Source organism: Chiroxiphia lanceolata, chromosome 3 (assembly GCF_009829145.1).
Source record: "Chiroxiphia lanceolata isolate bChiLan1 chromosome 3, bChiLan1.pri, whole genome shotgun sequence".
NCBI classification, from domain to species: domain Eukaryota; kingdom Metazoa; phylum Chordata; class Aves; order Passeriformes; family Pipridae; genus Chiroxiphia; species Chiroxiphia lanceolata.
The window spans coordinates 87,648,744-87,670,819 of NC_045639.1; the positions used below are offsets into that span (position 1 = coordinate 87,648,744).

Below are 22,076 nucleotides of genomic sequence, written 5' to 3' on the forward strand. Positions count from 1 at the left end.
CTACTAATATGATTTAGAAACTCCTTGCAGAAGTTACATACAACACACTATTAAAACTGTAAATACATATTAAATATGTGTGTTTTTAAAGAAAATTTTATAAATATTCAAATTTAAGATAAACAAATATGGAACAAAATGCACTAGGAAACTGATATGTAGACAAAGGTTTATTTACACCATACAACATTTTAAATATTTTATACACAGCTGCAGCAGAGAAAGCTACTCTGAGCTTTCCAGAGAAAACTGCAATAATAAAGATGTGAAATATATTATTCATATAAAAGTGAGATTATTACTTTATTGCATTTAAAGCAATGAAGAATGTAGCTCAACAGACATTCATTTAATGACAAAAACTTTGCTTTTATATTATAAAGTAAAAAGTGTAGTAATGGCCAAACAGACTGTTATAAACTTTAAAAACTGCATAAATATATACATTGTGCTTCATGGTGAAGTTTTTTGAAAACTAAACCAAATGAAGCTGTTACAACATGAATCGTTGCTTGAGGTTTATCTATAAAGATTACCTTACAAATCCATTCCACGGGTACTTACAACACACGATGGTAAGAATTGTACACCTGGTTCTCCACTAGCTGCACTAGTGGGAATATACTGTACGAAAAAAACCACTGACATTTGGCACAGGAAGAGCCTGACATAAAGGAGTCGCAATGTTCAGACAGGAGCGTCAGGATTGTCAGGATTCCCAGAGTCTCTTTATTGTCAGTGCAACGAATTATTTTTGTTTTGTTTCTGTTTTTTTCAGTTTGTTTTTGTTAAACTTCTGTTTGAAAGTCACCTTCTTGCACATCTAAGGGCAAGTTCAGACATTTCTCCCACTCTGCTGGTCTGAGTTCTAAAGCATCTTTTGCCTCTGTGTCTAATACATTTATCGTTGTATAGTGTTGGTAGTCGCCTGTGGTTTTGAAACTGTCCCATGGAGCTTTGCTCGGTCCTGAGTTCTCCTGAAGACCAAAGAAAGAAGAATTAAAACCAAGGATGAAATAATGTGGTTTCCACGTATAAGGCTGTTTGCTTTCATGAGACACAGAAGCCAGAGAGAGGAAATGGCTTTGCAGGGAGCCAGGCTGGTGGGTGTTCAGCACCACTGCAACTCTTTCTCTGTGAACAATCAACACTTTGGCAGGCTCCTCACCTGAGCTGCCAGCTAAGCCCTTTCTTTCACAAGAACCAACGTAGTGAGGAATGGCCGAGTGATCCAGTCCCAATAGCCATCTTTCTAACAGTGGTTGTGTAGAAGAATGGAAGAAGGGAAGGTAATAGAGGACAGTTTGCTGCCTGAAATATGGAATGGTTTGAAAGAGAGATTGCCAGCTGGATTTTAAATTGTGGCAGGTGCATGACAGAAACACAGAAGCCTTGAAAATGCTGTAAGAGCCATCTTGCTGGTTTTGGATTTTATTGATTTATTTATTTATTTTTGCATGCTAAGTTTACAGGGTAAAGACATTATGGATTATGACCAATTTAATTAGTGATTTCTGCTGTAACATGATGGGTGGGATTCAGTTGCCAAAACCTAACGTTTTTGCACCATTTTAGTTGCCTTTGGACTTCTGTTTGACCTCCAACAATCTTCATGAGAGGTGCAGGTCTCCTTGAGTCTTGTGTCATCACTGCTTGTACCATGTGATAAACTAAGACCTCTGAGACTGTCTAAAATAGTCTGAGATGCCTATATTTAGGTACCTGGATCACTCTCTGACTGTCTTACAGATAGACCATTCCTCTAGGCAGCTTTTTTTTGGCAGACCTTTCAAAAACACAGCGCTGATGTGAAACAGAGTAAACACAACTCTTTCATTGAGATTCCCTTTGAGATTTTTAATTAATTCCAGCTGTATACGAACAGCAAATCTCAAGTAGGGAGACAAATGAAAACTATACATGTCAACAAATCTCAGAAGGAGAAGTGAGTGAGAACTTGATACAAAATAACACATATCACAGCTAAAGGTTCATCAAAGAATCAGGGCTAAATTTCTGCTGGATTAAGATGATGTAAATGATGTAAATCCATTGGCCTCACATCTGCTTAATACCTCTTCTTCATGTCTGAGAGCAGCTCTTCTGAAAAAGTTATAGAATACAATGATTCTAGCTTAGTTCCATTGAATATACAATTTTCACATTATAAAATTATATGAAAATTATTACTAATCAAAATATTACTGCTAACAAATACGTCAGACTAAATTAGCTGTTTTAATTAGGTGAAATCAACTATGTACTTGCTCTCATTATCAGATGCAGTCAGGGTGTAATGCATGTGTGTATGAGTGTGTGTGTATAAATTTGAATTATGACGATAGCAGCCTCAACTCAGGATGATTTAATTTTTGCTTTTCCCATGGTAAATATTTATAAACCTATTATGGAAAAGACATGGCATTACAGAGATCCCGTGTGCTTTCCAGACCATCTCATGTGTAGGTAAATCTAGCTAGACTTGTTTGTAGTAACTAATTTAATATCTCCTTGCCTAGCCAGAGGAAAAACCCTATTGGCCAAATTATATCAGTGAGCTGATTTGTCTATACAAAGCCCTTTAGACTCAGTAGGCATATGCAGATTTGAAATCTGTTTCCTACAGTTCAATTACTTGTCATCTATAATGATGTCAGTGAGTAGTTATGGTCTAGTTGTAAAACCTAATGAGTCTTGTCATAGGTTAGATTACTGAAAATATCTTCTGTTCTCACTTCTGAGACTGCCTAAAGGTGAGGTCTTCTTGGTAAAAATACTGAATTCAAAGGGCTCTTATTTCATTGTTGTTCTTTAGGATCCATCATATTTTAAATATAATAGAAGGAAAACTTACCATACTGCCTGATTTGGTACATCCCGAATCTGTCCAGAGTCTGAAATTTCTGATTTAACTCTTGAAACAATTCCATGTGCCTCTTTCTTGTATGCATGACCTTCTGCAAAATGGAACATAATTGCTTATATTTATAATTGAATCTGTTTGGGTTTTTTTTTAAGAGGAACATTATTTTTCCCAACATAATAAAGTAAATTGAATTTGGCAGGGTCATCTTTTCCCTATAGACTGAACCAATGGAAGTGAATTGCACTGAGCCTTCTCTCTGCTCTGTTTAATGTTCATCCTGTGTACAAGAAACTGTTTTCACCCCACATTTATTGAGCTGGTGTTTTTCCACTAGCTTAGATGCATTCTGAAAGTGATGGCGATTTCTCAGAAGAACATTTCTCTTGCACATTAGAAATATTTTCTAGAATTTCTGATTCCAGCATGGACACTAATATTTTAATATCTGTAGGAAAGCAACAGCAGTTTGTAATTGTCCCTGTCAGAGTAATTTTTATGAGGAAGCTGAACTCAGAAATCTTGGCTCAAAATGGAAAATCCCCAAATGTTATGTCTTTTTAATTAGACATCTTGTCATTCCAATCATTATAAAATGCAGTTGAATAGGCATTCATATTAAGCAAAGTAGGCACAGTTTTTCAGTTTTACTTGCTTTCTTATTTTATGGACAAGCGATTGGAAACATCCTCCCTCTAGCCCACGTATAGGGCAGTCTTCCACAAAAACTAATTACATGGCACTCCTGTGCAAGAGATGGGGACCCCAAACAACCCTCACAGTTCTCAGACCTCAGTTCACAGGCCTCAACCATGAATCTGCCTGGGGCAGCTACATGGAGAGCGAAGCTGTTTTTCAAGTCTAGGTTGTAAACTCTATCATCAGAGTTGTTTTCAAAGAAATTCATGCTCAGTTATGGATTCACACCAGCCTCTGGAGCAAACCTGAAGGCTGCTTACTGTTGAACCAGTCTCACGGTTCTGTGGTCTCGATGGACAAGGGACAGGAGGGACTAAGGATGCTTCACCTCAGTCCAACAGTGGATGGGCTCAGCTTGACTTTTCTTAAGCTTTTGTAACTAACTGTTTGAACTTGAGTTACAGTCAAGGCAGCAGCCAGTAATGCTGACAGAAGAGGTGCAGCTCACACGCCTCTGTGCAAGTCCACTAAATGTCAAGCCTGATTTCCCCTGGAGTGGTGCATGGCAAACTCTGCAAACTTATGTATGTGGTACCTCGGTGTGACCCTTTCCAGCAAGTAACACTCCTGACAAGCCTAGGTTAGTACCTTTTAAAATGGAGTGGCAGTAGTTGACCCTCAATAATCCTTTATTATACCAATTTTACTTTATCTTTCATTTGCATTGTGTGTTTATAGATTTTCATATCTTTAGGCCATGCATTTATACTGCTAGGCCATAATACCATATTATCCTTAATATAGCCACACTGTAGCTTGAGAACTTATTTCATTTCTGACAATAGGAATTGGCGACATTATTCATAACGAGACATGAGATACATCAAGCAATCAAGGCCTGTTAACTTACATGAGTTGTGGGGTGAATAAGGGAAAACTTTGTGCAGGATTTGGTAATAAAACTCCTTGCACAATGTAATTTAACTAGAGAGAGCTGATCGAAATTTTTGAGAGGAGTTTCACTTTAGTGACTTCCTGGGGATTCTTTTAAGATACTGCTGTTTTAGTAGATAGGAGTATATAGCAAATTTCATATACATAGAATTTAAAAAGGAAAGGTTCTACCTCAAAGATTATTATCGGCTGAAATAAGCAGAAACAATGATCGGAATAAAACAGTTTTGGTGGGTTAAAATACTGGCTCTAAAAAGCAGTAAATAGCATACGACTGTGAAACAACTATCTCCATTTGGAAAATTTTTAGTAGAAGGCTAAGAATATAGAGAATGCTACTTTCTGATGTCTTTTCCCAAATCATGTACCCAAGATGTCGTTAAATAGCAAATATGAATAATGCAAATGTCTTACTCAGTTCATTACATTATTCTTGAGGAGAAGCAGGTGGGAGGAGAAATAAAACACTTGCACTGGGAAGTCTGCCAGAAAAAAAAGGCTTTAAATTTTATTCTTAATAGCAGAGTGACTGGTATGAACATGCACCTATGGATCTTTCAGTTGCTTTGTGTTTTCCTGGCTTCCATTCCATAATTCCTACCCACTGACAGCCACCCCCTCCCCACTGCTTATAAAGAACGATCTGAACTGAAGGTGAGGTGCAGTAACTTCAATTTCCAATTTTAACTTTATTTTCTAGACTTCTTTCAAATTCCTGGTTAGAAAGCACCATCTTATCTCCTAGAAAATACGCTCTAATATGGGTCTTTCTCTTTTATGAGAAAACAACCTACAGAGTATTTTTAGGGGGTTAATCTCTTTTCTCTATGAAATGAGCAGTGGGAAAACCACCACTTTATTAATCTTAGAAATACATAAGTTTTATCAAAACAAAGCTGGAGATCTCGGCCACTGTATACTTGGATGATTGTGATAGCACCAGACCTGAACAGGATGGAAAATGAACTTCTCATGCTGCACTTTGAAAGCACACTTTCTTTAGATGCAGCTACATATCTGCCCATTAATTCCACATCTCTGCTAGAAACACTTGAGTTAGCCACCAGGTTACAGACACACATCTTCTTGTGGTCTTTCCCGCAGGTTCCATAACTCTTGTGCCCCATAGCCTAAAGGCAGTTAAGCTGAACTGACACCCCTTTCACATTTCTACCCCCACTCATAAGTCAGATAGAGTGTGTGTTTTGAAGAGACTATGCCTTACTCTGATAAGCATCCGTTCACAGAAAGGGATTCAGAGTGTGGATGGCTATCATCAAGATGGGAAGAACTTCAAACATAACTCCGTACCCAGTTCCTTTTTTTTTTTTTTAATTTATGATAGGGTTTTAGCTAAACTCTAATTCAAGAACAAATATTCTCATGAATATTTCATGACACCCCACCTGGAGTGTTGTATTCAGCTCTGGGGTCCCCAATATAAGATCAACATGGACCTGTTGGAGCAACTGCAGAGAAGGATGACAAAGATGATCAGAGGGCTGAAGCACCTCTACTATGAAGTCAGACTGAGAGAACTGGGGTTGTTCAACCTGGAGAAGAGAAGGCTTCTGGGACACCATATAGCAGCCTTCCAGTACCTAAGGAGGCCTACAAGAGAGCTGGAGATGTACTTTTTACAAGAATGTGTAGTGATAGTACACATGGTGATGGCTTTAAGCTGAAAGAGTGTAGGTTTAGATTAGATATAGGAAGAAATCTTTTTTTGATGACGGTGGTAAGACCCTGGAACAGATTGCCCAGAGAAGTTGCAAATGTCCCACCCCTGGAAGTGTTCAAGGCCAGGTTGGATGGGGCTCTAAGCAACCTGGTCTAGTGAGAGGAGTCCCTGACCATGGCAGGGGGTTGGAACAAGATGATCACTAATGTCTGTTCCAAAGGTATTTTGTGATTCTATGATTTGTGACCAATAAATAACAACATAATCACCATCATCATCATCATCATCATCCATCATCATCCATCATCATTACAATGTCATTTAATTTCCTTAGAGATTTTCTATACTGTCATAGGTAAAAATATTGTCTTTCAAATATTGTATGAAGCAGCTAAGTGAAAAGAACAGATGGGGGAATGCCTTCCCAACCATGTAACGGAAGCATGCTGTGTTTTCAAGATGTTATAGGTATCATCAGTTGCCAAACTTGGGAACAGGAAGGGATCTTTCCCTGCAGGCATTTTTTTTTTACCTTTGCCTTCAAGAGATGTCTTCAGGTTAGTAAGAGAAGGATTTTAAACTTCTGTGAGTTGTAATGTTATAATGAATAGCTATGGCAGACAAAATTCTGAATGAATGCAGCTCCAGCAATTAGTTATCAATTTCGCATTATTGCTGGTGAGAACCTACTGCTCTGTGGAAAGACAAGAAGACATTCTGGTATTCACACTTGTCCAGTGTATCCTTGCTCTCCCTTAGAGCCAGAGATGACTTGAATCCTGGGGATCAGGGTAATAAGGCACTTTTCTGAATTATTTGGCATAAATGTTATTAGCAGAGTAGATCCAATGAATGACTGATAGAGAGGGGAGAGTGGGGTTGCTGGGGAAATATAGTAATCAGACAGTCTCATAGAATTCAAAAGTAGTTGTGATCTTGAATCCTAAAATGCATGTCAATAGTAGTGTTTAACTCTCCTGTATGTTTTTGTGATTGCCAGAGCATATCTATTCTAAAGTCTTCCTGGGAATTTCTACAGCATCTGTATTTCTGTTCAATATAATTAGAATGAATTTTATTTGATCTGACAGCTAACTGTTAGTGCTGAGACTTAATGAAAAAGATACCTGTACCTCTTTAGGGAAAAAATGACTGGGGGTAGAGGGCACCTAGCTAGGGTTACCATAGCCAGCAGCAACAAGGATCCAAATTGTCCAGACCAATAATTTTGGTCATGTTTTGAATATCAGACTGCATGAATGAGTCTAAACTAATCTTTGGTAATAGCGAGAAAAAAGCTGTAAAGCTGTTGCATGTTGACTGTTCATTTAGCAAAATTCAAGGTTCAACTCAATTAGTCAGCGTTTTACAAAATCTAATAATGGAGTGCATATCATGCAGTAGAAATGCTTTCTGTGGATGGACTAATCCCCATTTGTTACAGTCTGTCTTTTTGTTCCTACATAAAGGGATAATTTAGAAATGCAATGGTAAACTATCTAAAATGGGAAAACAAGATACAGGTGCTCAGTTTTGAGACATTCCTCTCTAACCAGCTTAAGATACATGATAAGGCTACCAGTTTGGATGTCATCTTTTTCCCTCTCTCTTTCCTTTGAATGGAGACACAAGTTTTCTATAACAGTACCCACACAGTCACAGGTCTTTTCTTATTTATAATCCATTGCAAAGGCCCTTAAAACTACGTCTGTATTTCTGTATGTATTAGAGATAATAGGGACAGAGAGTATGGTGTTGAGTAGTCTTAGTTTAGCTGTGTTCACATTACATAGCAGCTGGCTTTGAGTTTTATCTGTGACTCTTGAAGAAAATTGGTTTGTCATGTTTATTTGTTTTTCCTTCAAATTATCTATATTGAGGTGAATGTTCCATTGGAACCCACTAGAACAACCTTTTTTTTTTTTTTTTTTTTAACTATGAAACTATGACTTCGCAGTAGTAAGTCAAACATCCAAGACTATTCTCTGGCACCATCTACCATGTAATGTTCTCTATGAATACTAAATTATTATAAATTCTCTTAGTCTCCCAAGTAAGAATTCTACATTCAAATTATCTACTGTAAATGGCACCCAGATGGTGCTGGTTCCCTAATGACCCTCAAAAACTTTTTGGAGAGGCAAAGGTCGTCCAGACTAAAATAGTGAAGGTCATTCTAAAAATTAATCCATATAGAAGCTGGAAATTTGTCACCCAGGAATATTCCCCCAAATGCCTAATATAGTAAGGTGGGCATAGCCTGAGTGTTTGTCTTGTATGGATATAGAGAGACGTGTGAGAGGTTGAGGGTGTAGAGATTGCTGGGAGAGTGTTAAAAGGAAAATGACAGAGGGAGCCAAACTTGACACAGCCTTGTCCATACTGCATACTTAGCATCTCATCCTCAGAACCACATCCATGTCATTCTATCATTTGTTATCAGAACTGTGAAGGGCATTGTCTCAGAGAATGCCAGCTGGCACTGCTCAGAGAAAAAGTAGAGAAAGTGTTAAACATTTAAGTAGTATGTCCAATCAGTCTGGCTTGATCTCACCTCCAGACTCTATTCTATTTTGCAGTCAAGCTGCTTTGAGGTATCCAAATAGGAGCATTTTGGACACATCATACTATCTCAATTCCCTTCATCAGGATGTCTTACTGAGTGAAGGAATCTGGGTGGCCCTTTGAACATTTTATAGCTTTTTTATTTTGTTTTACCTTAGAGAGATGGACACACTAAGTGCAAGGATACAGGACAGCCTACAGACATAATCAGAGGAATCATAAAACAGGGAGGTGAGATGGGGTTAGTCTGAGTCCATACTTCTAAAACACAGTAGCAACTGGCACAGTATTGTTACCACTGTCACTTCCTCAGCAGTCACTCCCAAAGGCCTCATCCTCTCCTTTTTACAAACAAATATATTTTCCTGCATTCTAATAGTAATTCTAAAAATATTAGACCATGAAGCAACAATATTGCAAACAAGTTTGCCAAGACGAAGGTGTAAGCATTTTACATAGACAACTACACAAAGCTGGGAGGAGTGGCTGATAGCCCAGAGTGCTGTGCAGCCCTTCAGAAGGACCTCAACAGGTTGGAGAGATGGGCAGAGAAGAACCTTCTGAAATTCAACAAAGGCAAGTGCAGGGTCCTGTGACCGGTGAAGAATAACCCTGGGCACCAGTACAGGCTGGAAAGCAGCTCTGTGGAGAAGGACCTGGGGATCCTCCTGGTGGACAACAAGCTGTCCATGATCCAGTAGTGTGTCCTTGTGGCCAAGAAGGCCAATGATATTCTGGGGTGCATTAGGAAGAGCATTGCCAGCAGGTTGAGGGAGGTGATCCTGCCCCTCTACTAAGCCCTGGTGAGGCAAATCTGGAGTGCTGTGCCCAGTTCAGGAGAGACATGGAGCTCCTGGAGTGGGTCCAGTGGAGGGCAACAAAGATGATTAAGGGACTTGAACACCTCTCTTATAAGGAAAAGCTAAGGGACCTGGGCCTGTTCAACCTCAAGAAAAGATGTCTGAGAGGGGAGCTCATCATTGTATGTATGTATCTGAAGGGAGGGTGTCAAGAAGATGGAGTCAGGCTCTTGGTAGTGCCAAACAACAGGACAAGAAGCAATGGGCAGAAACTGATGCACAGGAAGTCTCACTCGAATATGAGGAAGAACTTCCTTACTATGCGGGTGACCACACACTGGAACAAGATTGCTCAGAGAGGTTGTGGAGTCTCCTTCACTGCAGATATTCAAGAACTGTCTGGACACAATCCTATGCAATGTGTTCTAGGATGACCCTGCTTGAGCAGGGAGGTTGGATGAGGTGACCCACTGTGGTGTCTTCCAACCTTACCCATTCTGTGATTCTGTGAAACTGTGTGAGTCAAGAGAAAATACGTAACGGGTGGCCTGACTCTTGAGAGTAGAATGTACACTGCATTGTTGGTGTTTATTTGGTGTCAGATTATGTTCCTGAGTGATAGGAAGAATGTTTTAGTACCTGTTCACAGAGAATGCACTGATTGTGAACAGTATGATATTTCTGTGTTTCAATAAAGAACAGTCAAATTTAAAATTCTTTATATCACTATAATTATAAAACTTCCAACCATATTGCTTGAATTTAATTTTAGAATTGTTTGCTCATCAGAACTTTGCTATTATTTCTTCTTACTTTCTACGCATTTATCCTAAAATATATTTAGGCTAATATTTTAATTTTATTTTCCTTAAAATTTCCTGTGTAAATCTTTCTCCGGTGCATTATTTGAGATATTACATGAGGACTTAAGGTAGCTATAGTCTCCGGGTCAAAATGACCTAAGAGATTAAGGCACGATGCTAAACTACCAAGAAGCTACCATCAAACATGGAGGATCAGTATTTCAGCAAAAGCAGGTCACCAAAGCATACCCTTCTTCCTTGCAAGTCTCCTATGACCATTGCTATGGCTAGTTCTGCCTCTTTCTGTTCTACGAACTAGAATTTGAAATCTGGAAGTACATGTGTGTGCTTACAGCCCAAATAATAGTAAAAATTGCTTTTGTTCGCGCACGCAGACAGGGTAATTTTTGAATTTATGGTTGACATATACTGATTGTTTGCTTTCAAATTTATCTCAAGATCTGTAGGTTTCTTGCAAATATATTTGTTCAGTTTCTCTGGAGACACACATAATGAATTGTATCAAACTACTTCTATGCACGGACAGACAACCTATGTAAAAATCCCAAACCCATAAATTATGAACATTCCCTTGAAAACTAACTGTTGTATTCCTTCTGGTAGGGATCAGAGAAAAAAACCGCTCAAATAAACAAAACTCTGAGAGAACAATCATACTGACTGATGTAGAGCAAAATGGTCACTAACTATCACAACTAAAGGTTCTCACTCAAAAGGATCTAGAGTCTGAAACTGTGGATATCCAGCCTAAAGAACCTTACATGAACTTGATTTTTATTTAGCATGTGATCCATTAGCTTTGACACCTTCAGAACTTTACATTCAAAATTTGACACATTCATAATCACTACTTGGATGTGAAACTCATATGGCAGTAAATTAGTATTGAAGAGAGATAAAAAAATTATTGAGAATCTTTTGAACAAAACAACCTTCTGCTACCTGATGTAGCCTGTTCTACAAAAGTGTCACACTTTTTCAATAGAGAGCCAGCAACAGAAAAAAAAACCCAACAAAACAAACCCAGATGAAAATGAAGAGGCAAAGAATTTAAAAACTGAAATCATGATGGTTAATATTGCAATATGACAGTTTGATCTCAGAACATTTTGCAAACAAGTTGCACCAAAGTAGTTTTAATGAATTGTTCATCACGTTCTGTACAGTACCAATTGAAAAACCCTATCACATCTACTATGTCAGAAGGCTAAAATCTGCTAAAATGAACACATTTACTTTTAGGAAAATGCTTTTAATAATCAGGAATAATTCAGTAAAACTTACTTCAAAGTCAAGGTCCGAATAACGTGATTTTCTTCTCTATTAAGCAGTAAAAAAAAAAAGAAAAAAGAGGTTGTATTAACAAGGGGACTATTCACCAAATCATATTAATGAGTCTAAATAACATTCCTGTTTTCCTATCAGGTATGTATTAGGTATTCTGTAAGAGGAGGTAGATTTTATCTTGATAATTTAAAATGAATGCGTGACTTTGCATGGTTTATTAGACCAATATCATATTATTTTCCCTGAAATAAACCAGACTGCATTTCACCGGGATGCATGATGTGCATGTTATTTGCATGCAATTGAACCTGTCGGTGTATAAAATATATCTATTTCTATACTTTTGTGGTATTTGAAAATTATCATCATATTTATACTTTTTACACAGCTACCTATACATATCTATGATTTAGATTTTTATAGGTATACAGAAATTGATCCTTTCCTACATCAGGCTTGGTACATTGGTACAACTCCATTGATTTTAATGGAATAAATGATAGCAAAATCAAGCCAAAGCCAACTACACTTGCCACAGCTTCAACTTGTTTGTTTGCAATGACAATCTGGATGGAGAAAGCAATGATTTTGTTTTAAACTTATGATAAATCTGATTCAAAGCATCTGATATAAAGCAAAAATGATTTACTAGTGAAGTAATCACTTGAATAAAATGCAACAGAATATGATTGCTCAGACATATCACAAATAATTTAGCACAGAATTTTTTAGATTATAAACAAAACCAATTATAAAGCCAAATTATATAAAAAAGAAGCAGGAATACTATAAATAAGAGATAGAAATATCTTTTTTTCTCTTCTGAGGCTGGAAATTAAATGTCTTGCAATAGATTAAAGAGATGTAGAAAGAAGAAGCTAGGTTGTAAAAGCTGAAAAGAGTGCAAAATCATGAGATTGGAAACAAATCATCTTCAGGAAGGAGACTACCCCAAAAAACCCCAAAAGGCTTACTGCTACAATTTAACCCTAATTTTTGTGGTAGGGTAGGCTGGCTTTAGTCATGGTAAAGGAACCTTTTCAAATTGCACTTAATTTCTTCAGTGACATACAAATCAAAGTCACCAAGTCAAGAAGAATAATGTTTCTGACTTCGATTTTATTTTGTTTAAAAAAACCCTAGGTTTTAGTAAGCTGTTTGGTTTTCCTGAAACTGAAAGGAATGATTTTACAAATCTTTCATTTGTAGAGAGCAGAAGCTGTTTGGTCCCTAAGCCTTTGATAATACCACTTTGTTACATGTTGCCTGGTTTTGCAGTAAAATTTTAATGCTCCAATCCACAATAATATGAAGAGTATCTCTGTATCACTGTTGACACTCTGATGCCTAAAGGGCTGGGAAACAGTATCAAAGAACAGTGTAATACAATTAAAACAACCAACAACAACAAGCTTTGGAGAAGCTATCTTTAATCATGAAGGCTTGATTTAACCTAGCACACTTTAAAGAGAATATTTTAAAACAAATTAAACAACTCTTCCCAACTAAGTAACATGAAAACATGGAAACAACAAATGTCTTGGAGGTAAGAAAAAATATGAGGACTTTATACCCAAATTATTAAAGCAGCTAAATTCTTTTGTTTCATTCATGTTAAGAGGGCCACGGTACAAGTGTACCTTTGACATAGGCCTTCGTCATTCCACAGTAAATCAGCACCTGAAGAAATCTACGTATTTCTGATGAAGAAAGATCTATTCTTAAGGTACAATTAGAGCACATCTACAACTGAAAAGGCTCAGTGGCTACAAAAGAACAAATATGTACAGCGGATAACAAGGTGAAGTTTACAGGAGTAGCTTTGAAAAATGCTTGAAAAAGCTATTTTTAAGCTAGAGTTCAGTAACAAATCAGATATCATTGAATCGCCTGACTGAGAATCCTAAGTAAAACAAAAATTAGGAAGAAATATGTAGATTGCTAGGTACTGTGATCTGTAAAATTGGAGCATTTTTATTTTGCCTTAAGTCTGTTTAACCACAGTGAAAATATTCCTGGCATAACTGAATTATTAGGTCTTGCAGGCAGAAAACTCTATCACTGTTTACATGGCACAAAGACATACCTAACAGACTGCAACATATTCAACTGTGCTATTGTCAGAGAAAGGCAACTATTGCAATTTTGCTGTTAGTTCACACCAGTTATGACCAAAAAGGTCATACCTCAGGTTTATCTCACTGAGGATTTTTCTTGGGCTCAACAAGAATCTAATCACAAACATTTATTTTAAACTCACAAAGTTGTGTTTCACATTTTTTTCATGGCTGCATAGTATGAAATACAGTGTAAGTGCTGCCACAGTCTATTCTCCAAAGACGTAAAAAGTATTTAATTGCCACACACCCAAATGGCAGCAGTGAAGTTCTGCAGGTTTCTGAAAACCAAAGGATGCTGGTTATGAATATGATCCTGCAACACTGAAAGTTATTTGCAATATTGTCACTGACACCACTAGGTAAATGATCAGGTCCTCCTGGCTACTACGTAATTGTCTTGAAATGACTGCAGTGTTATTTTTTGAGAGAGGGAACATATTTAGAAACATGAAGTCATTGGGAAACTTACAAGGATAAAAGAGCGTCCCTTCAGTCCCAACTGGAAGTTGATATTTTATTCAATTGTTCTCCTAGTTTCTGCATGATACATAACAAGCCTAAGCCATGAAAATAATTACTTTGTAATTGTATATATACTTTTTTCTTTTATGAAGTTTATTTATGTCTCTTTTGTCTGAGAAAAATGGGGCTTTGCGCACATACTTAAATGCTTTCAGAAATCAACCATCTAGCTCATTCTACACTTAAAACTAACAAAAGGCAGCAGCTGAGTGGAGTAAGGGGTGAAAATTCCATGCATCAAATGAGTTGCCAAACTGTTATGTTTCTTTTAAAAAGCTGTTCCCTTTATGTACCTGGAATACTGAGAATGATTTTAGCCAACATAAAAATGACACTTGAAGCTGGTGTTTTTTTCAAGGATCAGTTGGAGATCCACTTGAGTATTAATGTTAGTAGAATATAGTATTTTGTATTTGACCAGGTTCTGCTATGATGTTTCAGGGCAAGTATAAAGTTTCTACTACAATACTTTCCCTACGTCTTCAGTAGTTTAGGTATTTCCTTGGGAGGAGCTTATTTTGACGTCTAAAATGTGCTAGGGTACTGAATTCCACAATTTAAATAAGTATAACATGACAAAGGAAATTATGTTGTTTATCCCTTAAACATTTCATTTGATGCTCCTGTTTTTTATATTATAGGAGATATGAATAATCATTTCCTATTCACTCCTCAGTCATCTGTTTTCCAAGCTGAAGAATCCCAGCTGCTGGAGAACTGCAAGGATAAGTAATAGAGGGACTATCTAAAAAGCTGAAGACCCATGCACTTATTCAGTGGCAGGGAGTTAACTTGCATACTTCTGAAAAAATAAGGGGGGTAGGTAGGCAGTGAACTGCAAGCCATGCACAATTATAAATCTTCCAAAAAAAAGGTCATATCTCAATTTAAGCAGGCAAGAGTGTGATAGCCTTTTTTGAAAAACTCCATTGACAGTTCTGCATTGGTGCTCTACACTGGCAGAAGCCAAGTCATGCCTGCAAATTGGGGAAATTTCAGAGAAGAGAAGCAAAATGTACTTTTAAGAGGAAAGGATAAAAGAGCGATACAACTTTGTTTAAACATTGCCTCTGGAAGAAGCAAACACAGAAACTTGTTCAGAAACCTTAGAAGGATATAAACACATAAACAAACTGGTCTCAGAAAAATCTGAAAAAAATCAGAGATCATGTTGGGAATAAAGAAAGTTTATGTAACTGTGTAATAATCTGCAATGGAAGCCTTTTACTCTAATCTTGAAAGTGAAGTTTGATTATGTATTAAAGAAATGTACTGTAAAAAATGCTCTTACATTGATAGAAGACATGACCTGACAAGATTTTTGCCATCTGAATTCTACAGCTCTTTGATTTTAATTGATAGAATCCATTTTAGTAGAAAAAACTCCCCAACCTTCATACCAGAACCAAAACGAAACTCTGTGAAAAAATATTTGCAGCAGTAATTTGTTTAAATCAATTTTACTTTGTGCTAATCATGTATAGCTTTTCTGTGTAATTCCAGAACAACTTTAAACTCTGCTGAGGGACAAAAATAGATTCCTGAAGAATAATTTCCATACACCAGCACACACTAATCTGCTGGCACCAGGAAAGAGATGCTCCTGCTAAACGACTAATAAAATCTCTCTCTGTCTCTGTAAAATGAGAAATGCCTGGGTTTTTTTCCTTATTCTAGTCTGCATTACACCACTATCTGATTGTAGTGGGTTTCGTGGCTGGGTTTTGGTAGGGGGGGGGCTACAGGGGTGGCTTCTGTTAGAAGCTGCTAGAAGCTTCCCCTGTTCCGTGGAGCCAATGCCAGCCGACTCCAGGATGGACTTCCTGCCACTGGCCAAGGCTGAGACAATTAGGAACAAAAATAACACCTCTGGGATAACATATTTAAGAACATGGGAATAATAACATAGACACCAAGGTCAGTGCAGAAGGAGGGGCAGGAGGTACTCCAGGTGCTGGAGCTGTGGCCCCTGCAGCCCGTGGTGCAGACCATGGTGGAGCAGCTGTGCCCCTGCAGCCCATGGAGGACCATCGGGGTGCAGAGACCCACCTGCAGCCCATGGAGGAGCCCATGCTGGAGCAGTGGATGCATGAAGGAGGCTGTGACCCTGTGGGAGGCCCAGGATGGAGTGGGGTCCTGCTGGAGACCTGCGGCCCATGGAGAGGGAAGCCCACGCTGGAGCAGGTTTTTCTTGGATAGGAATTGTGGCCCCTGTGGGGGACTCATGCTGGTACAGCTCATCCGTGAAGGACTGCACCCCATGGAGGAGTGACCCACGGGACAGCAGTTTGGGAAGAACTGCTGCCCGAGGGATGGACTCATGCTGGAGAGTCCATCAAGGACTGTTTCCTGTGCGAAGGACCCCACGGGAGCAGGGGAAGGACTCCTCTCCCTGAACAGTGGCAGAAACAACTGACCGTAACCCCCATTCCCCGTCCCCCTGCACCACTGGGGGGGAGGAGGGAGAACATGGAAGGAAGGAGGGGTGGGGGAAAGGTGTTTTTAAGACTGTTTTATTTCTCACTCTTTGGCTCTTATCCTGTTAGTAATAAATATAAGTGTTATCCCCACTTTGAGTCTTGTTTTGCCTGTGAAGGTAATCAGTCACTGACCTCTCCCAGCTCTTATCTCTACTCATGAATTCTTACCTGTTTTTTTTCTTTCTCTTTTCTGTCCAGTTGTAGAGGGGAGTGAGAGAGAGGCTTTAGTGGGTACCTGGTATCTGGCCAGAGTCAACCCACTGCACTGATTAAATACATCAGATACTCCTAAAAATATATTGCATTGTGCAAAGTATAATTGAAACCAGAGATACCATATTATAGTAAGGACTATAACCATGTTTCCATTAATATAAAGACTTATTATAAGCAGTTTATAATTCACTCTGAGATTATATTTGACATACAAGATCTTAGCCTGGGGAAGATTTTTTCCCAGAACAAATGTAAAGGAAAATCTTTTTTGGCCCTCAGAGATATAAAAGTGGAATGTGGATAGACAGTTTTGTTTAAAATGCCTTTTGTGTGAATATAACTGAAAAACACCCTAGTTTATGAATAGAAGGTTATGTTGGCTATTAGTTCACAACATGAGCTAAACATAAAGCAAGTAAATTTTAATGAAAAAAGTGAATTAGCTTTTTAATGTGGGAATTTTATGTCTTTAAAATATGCTAGCATATTTAGCACATCAACACAGCACAAACATAACTTCAGAGATCTCAATTTAAATCTATACTGGCAAATTATTGTGGCTTGCTGCTTCCCTTTTTTCATAAGGCAGCCTGCATTTGTATTTACTCAATCAACCAAAACCACTTGTTTTGTGTTTCTGAATGCTTTGGGGCAAAATGTAGCATTTCTTAAATGAACAACTACCATATAAAGTCTGCAATATATGCTGCATGTCACCATACTGACTAAAATTTCAGTTCTTCTAAAATTTCAGTTCTTCCCCTCTTCAGTTACTAGAATCAGCTCTGCCTGATTCTACTCGCACTCCGTAGGGTAACCTGAAAATAAACTGCATCAATTTCTGAAGTCAGAGGAATCTGAGACACGCACGTGAAAGAAAGAGGGTTGTTACAGGGCTAGACTTCATTGCACTGAGAGTCACAAAATTCGCAGGAGCCGTCTCCACAACTTATTGAAGAATGAAATGAGGAATGGGAGGGATAGAAATCTGAGATACACAATGCCTTAAAATAAATGCAATGTGGAAACAGGATAAAGAAGAAATTCCTGTGGTGCTCATCTCTCTAGTTTTGTTCTCTCTTATTTTATTTCTCATGTCATAAATCAAAATGACTTCACACCATTTTGCTTTTGTTTTGTCTGATGCTCTGATACTTTATTGATGAGATTGACTATTTTAACTGTGTATTTCTTCTCTCCTTTCCTGTTTTTTTCTTATTATTATTTTAGACCTTGTTCCTTCCATGCAGATTTTATTTCACTCTTCCGAATACTTTTATTTTAAGCTTATTCTCCATTTCTGCCATATTCCCTCCCTTTTTTTTATGTGTCTTTTTTCTCCTTTTTATCTACACCTTTACTTTTCCTTCGTATTTCACTATCTTTCACATACCCCTTTATTTTCTCAACTGAACAGTATTTTCTTCCTGAAGTCCCTGTCAGTGATTTGGCCAAGGACCACAGAGTTGACTTTGAAAGTATTAAGAGCTCTCATGAATGAATACAGAATACAGAAGGATTATTTTGGTCACACAATCAACTTACTCCACATAAAGATCTCATAGTGGAAACTGAGACAGAAAAATAAAGAAGGAAGATATGAGACTGGAAAGAGAATTCCAGTCCTTTACATGGCAAATAATTTGTGAAGTCCTGTCCTTTCTTTCCTTTTCTTATAAAGTAGATGATCATTATTCCCTTTAATAAATGTTTCTATTGCCTGGCTTTGCATGTCCTTTGCCTTATAATAGTTTAAAGTCTTTGTCTCCGTTCAGCTCTTTTCCATTTCTGCTCACACTATACTAAGCATAGTTCCCTTGAAAGAACCCTTCATTCTTCTTCCACAAAAGTAATGATACAAGTCTCTTCACATAGTCCAGCAGCAGGTATCTACTCCCTCTTTCATTTTTTTTTGCACAATTAAAACAGATGAATTACGTATCCTGGAGATATGTTGCTCACATCAGGTTCTTCCTCTGCATCGAAACTTCCCAACTTTACTCTGCATCAAAGTAGCTGGGAATGCAATACGTCACTTCAAAGTAATTTTACTTTAATGAGCACATCACTCTGAGTGTACATTTTCAAAACAAAACCCATTCCAAAAGATTGTACTGAGTGTTTTCTTCATTAAAATCAAAACACTTTGAACTGAAGAAGCACACTCCAAGTCACTTTGATGCCAAGGTAGCAAAGCCAGTTCTAATCCATGTGTGTAAGGGATGTGCAGAAGATTAGACAGATGTTTGATTACTCCACCTCAGAAACTCTATGATGTACTAATATGCCTGCCTGTGTCTATATTCGCATGGGTACTGTTGGGTACATACCAAGTAAAATAAAAATCACTGATTTGCACATTGTGAATCTGCAGATCCTTAAATTTATACTTATCTGGGCTATACTTGTATGTAAATATTACAGCATTCTCAGACTATCTTTTTGAAAACTGAAGTTCTTCTATATAAAATAAAGCATGTAATTGTTCCCATCTAAGCATTTTCTTGAGGAAAAAAATATGTAGATACAAAAGTTTAAGAAGAAAGTTTGTGGCACGCTGTAGGATTCATCTGACAATTTAGGACATGTACATTTTTGATATTCATGTCTGAACTATTCATTCTGGCTTCCATTATGGAATCTGAAAAGCAACACCTGCACTGAGGCATGTGATTTACTTCATCCTGGAGCAGATGTCTAAAAGTGGCCTAAAAATCGCTATTTGTCTCGATTGACTCTAAAGGGGAGCCAAATATGAAGAGCTCTTTTTCCATTTTATACAGTGAATGCCTAAATTTAGATATCTAATGGTAGAGGTTGATGGATCCTCCCTGCAGAGTTAAAAGTCAGGATATACATTTTTTTTGCTGATACTATAGTTGTGTTCCACTATAAACACAGTGGAGAGGAAAGCTTCCTACTGCTCCAGATCTTCTCCTTCAGAGGTGGTCTAGTCAGGAAAACTGTGGGCAGGATGATCTTGAATGTCCTGCTGCAGGTTTTGCTGCTCCATTATGTCAGAAAAACTCTGCCTTTGAAAGGTCTTGCAATCTTCTTAAGAAAAAAAAAGTCACTTGAGCTCTCTTTACTTTGTTCAAGGCAGCAACAAAAGTTAATCCAGCTGGTCGGCTCCAGCCAATACCATTTTGGAGCTTTACCTCAACCCTTGCTTACACACAGCATATGTAAAAACACAGTCATGTTCTTTGGCTGGATCTGCTTATCAGGATCTGCTTGAGACTCTGATTTTATTCTATATACATTTTTTAATGTTCTATCTTCAATTCAGTGCAGCACATCCTTATCAGAAGATGAAGTAATGCTATATCATCAAGTAGACTTGCGAACCACAAAGGCAGACGCAAAAGCCAAAACAGTTCCTTTTATTTCTTATCTGCCGTAATATCTGTTTTTTTTTCATATAACATGGGATTATGCTGTGTTCAATGAGCTTTAATAACATAACTGTTTACTGCTTCCTGGACCAAAATACAGACTTCTAAACCTAATGTGTTTACCGAGTTAAAAGAGACTATTTTCTACTACATACTTATTAGTCTTTTCTGAGCATAAGAAGGATATACAGAATAGTGATTGAGATTTGGTGTGTACCTCCCATCTTAGAGGTAAACTTTAAATATGATATAAATACAGTTAAAATAAATTTAAAGGAGCAGTACATTATACTCACAGATTTTCAGGCCTCAGGAACTGTAATTTTGTGTGAGATGAAGTAACTATTGTCCCAACTTTTATAACTTGAATAAGGTCAACCTTCTTTTTTTTTTTAGGTGTCCTAGATGACATTTGTCAGCAACAGAAAGAAGTAGTATCACCAGAGAGTAATTTAGAGTGGATGGTATGGTGGAATGTACATCTATCTTCTCAAAGAGTTATGAACTTTCCTCATATATCTCTTCCATATGTCTAATCTTAACTGAACTGGATTTGAGTCTCTATATCTGACAAAAACTATCTGAAAGACAGTACTGTAGATAGGTGGGAGAGGATAATACTGGAAGTTGACCTTAGTTACCCTGCTTCTGGGTTGCATTAAATTTGAGAACTGCTGTGCACCACCTGATATCTATTAAATAACATACGTGAACTGAGGGTAGTTAACTCCTTTAACAATGCAAACTTGCTTTGAAAGAGCCTGTCTGTCTGAGCACTGAGTGGGCAAGCACTTACATTATCTTTTAGACATAATTTTGAAAACTTGTCCGAGCTCATACATATTCGCTTTAACAACCACCAAAACGTGGATAATTTTTGATTACTGCAAATCCCCACATTTCCTTTTCAATTAATTTTTCAGTTAAATCCAGTCTTGTAAAAACTTATTTTGGTACACACTCGATGTAAACAGAACTGAAAATATTTCACTTTCAAAGCTTGTAAAGACACGTCTTGAAAAGAAATTCTAAATTCTTTTGCCCAAACTCTCCATAAAACTTCAACTCCATTTAAAAAGAAATATCAGTAAGTATGTACCATTTATGAAATATCAGCTACAGTTCCGTGCCTAAAAAATTGAACAATCAGGATAAGTCTCTGTTTCCCTTCACAGACGGGTCCAAACATTTCAGAGTAATAACTAATGGCTTCCAGATCACACATACAGTAGAATTTTTTTCCACCTGTAACTTCTTTCAGAGAATGTGTCAGTACCATGTCATTCTCATTTGTCTTTCTCTTTCCCACAAAATGCTGTGTTTCACAATATTTGAAATGCTGGTGAAATGTGTTTCCAATTCTTAAGGAAGCCCAAGTATGAAATCAACTCCACCTCACTGCTGGCTTTGCATAAATAAAAGCCTAATAGGAATGGCAGTATTTGATGCTTAGGTCTTAAGAAATGATTTAAATAATTTTCACTTTCATAATGCTTAAATCCCACAGACAGATTGTAGTAATAACTGAAACCCTTTTAAAGGCTTTTCAGTTAACTTTTGCAATCTGACTGGAATCTAGGACACTCTACATGAAGCCCACCTGTACCTATTGCACACATCAGTTGTACCAATGCCTGCACACACATGCAAACAAAACTAGATCAGTAAATGGTGAACTATTGCATGGAACAATCTAAGATTTACACTAATGAGAGCAGAATCAGACCTAT

At 37.6% G+C, this 22,076-nt stretch overlaps 1 protein-coding gene across 1 annotated transcript in view; it reads right to left on the minus strand.

Annotated features, from left to right (window-relative positions):
- Nucleotides 1–788: 788 nt before the first annotated feature.
- Nucleotides 789–22,076, minus strand: part of ADGRB3 (adhesion G protein-coupled receptor B3) — a 464,549-nt gene continuing 443,261 nt past the window's right edge. Inside the window, 4 exon segments of the mRNA XM_032681525.1 lie at nucleotides 789–960; nucleotides 962–977; nucleotides 2,855–2,957; nucleotides 11,611–11,646. Coding sequence (XP_032537416.1) covers nucleotides 789–960; nucleotides 962–977; nucleotides 2,855–2,957; nucleotides 11,611–11,646 — 327 coding nt within the window.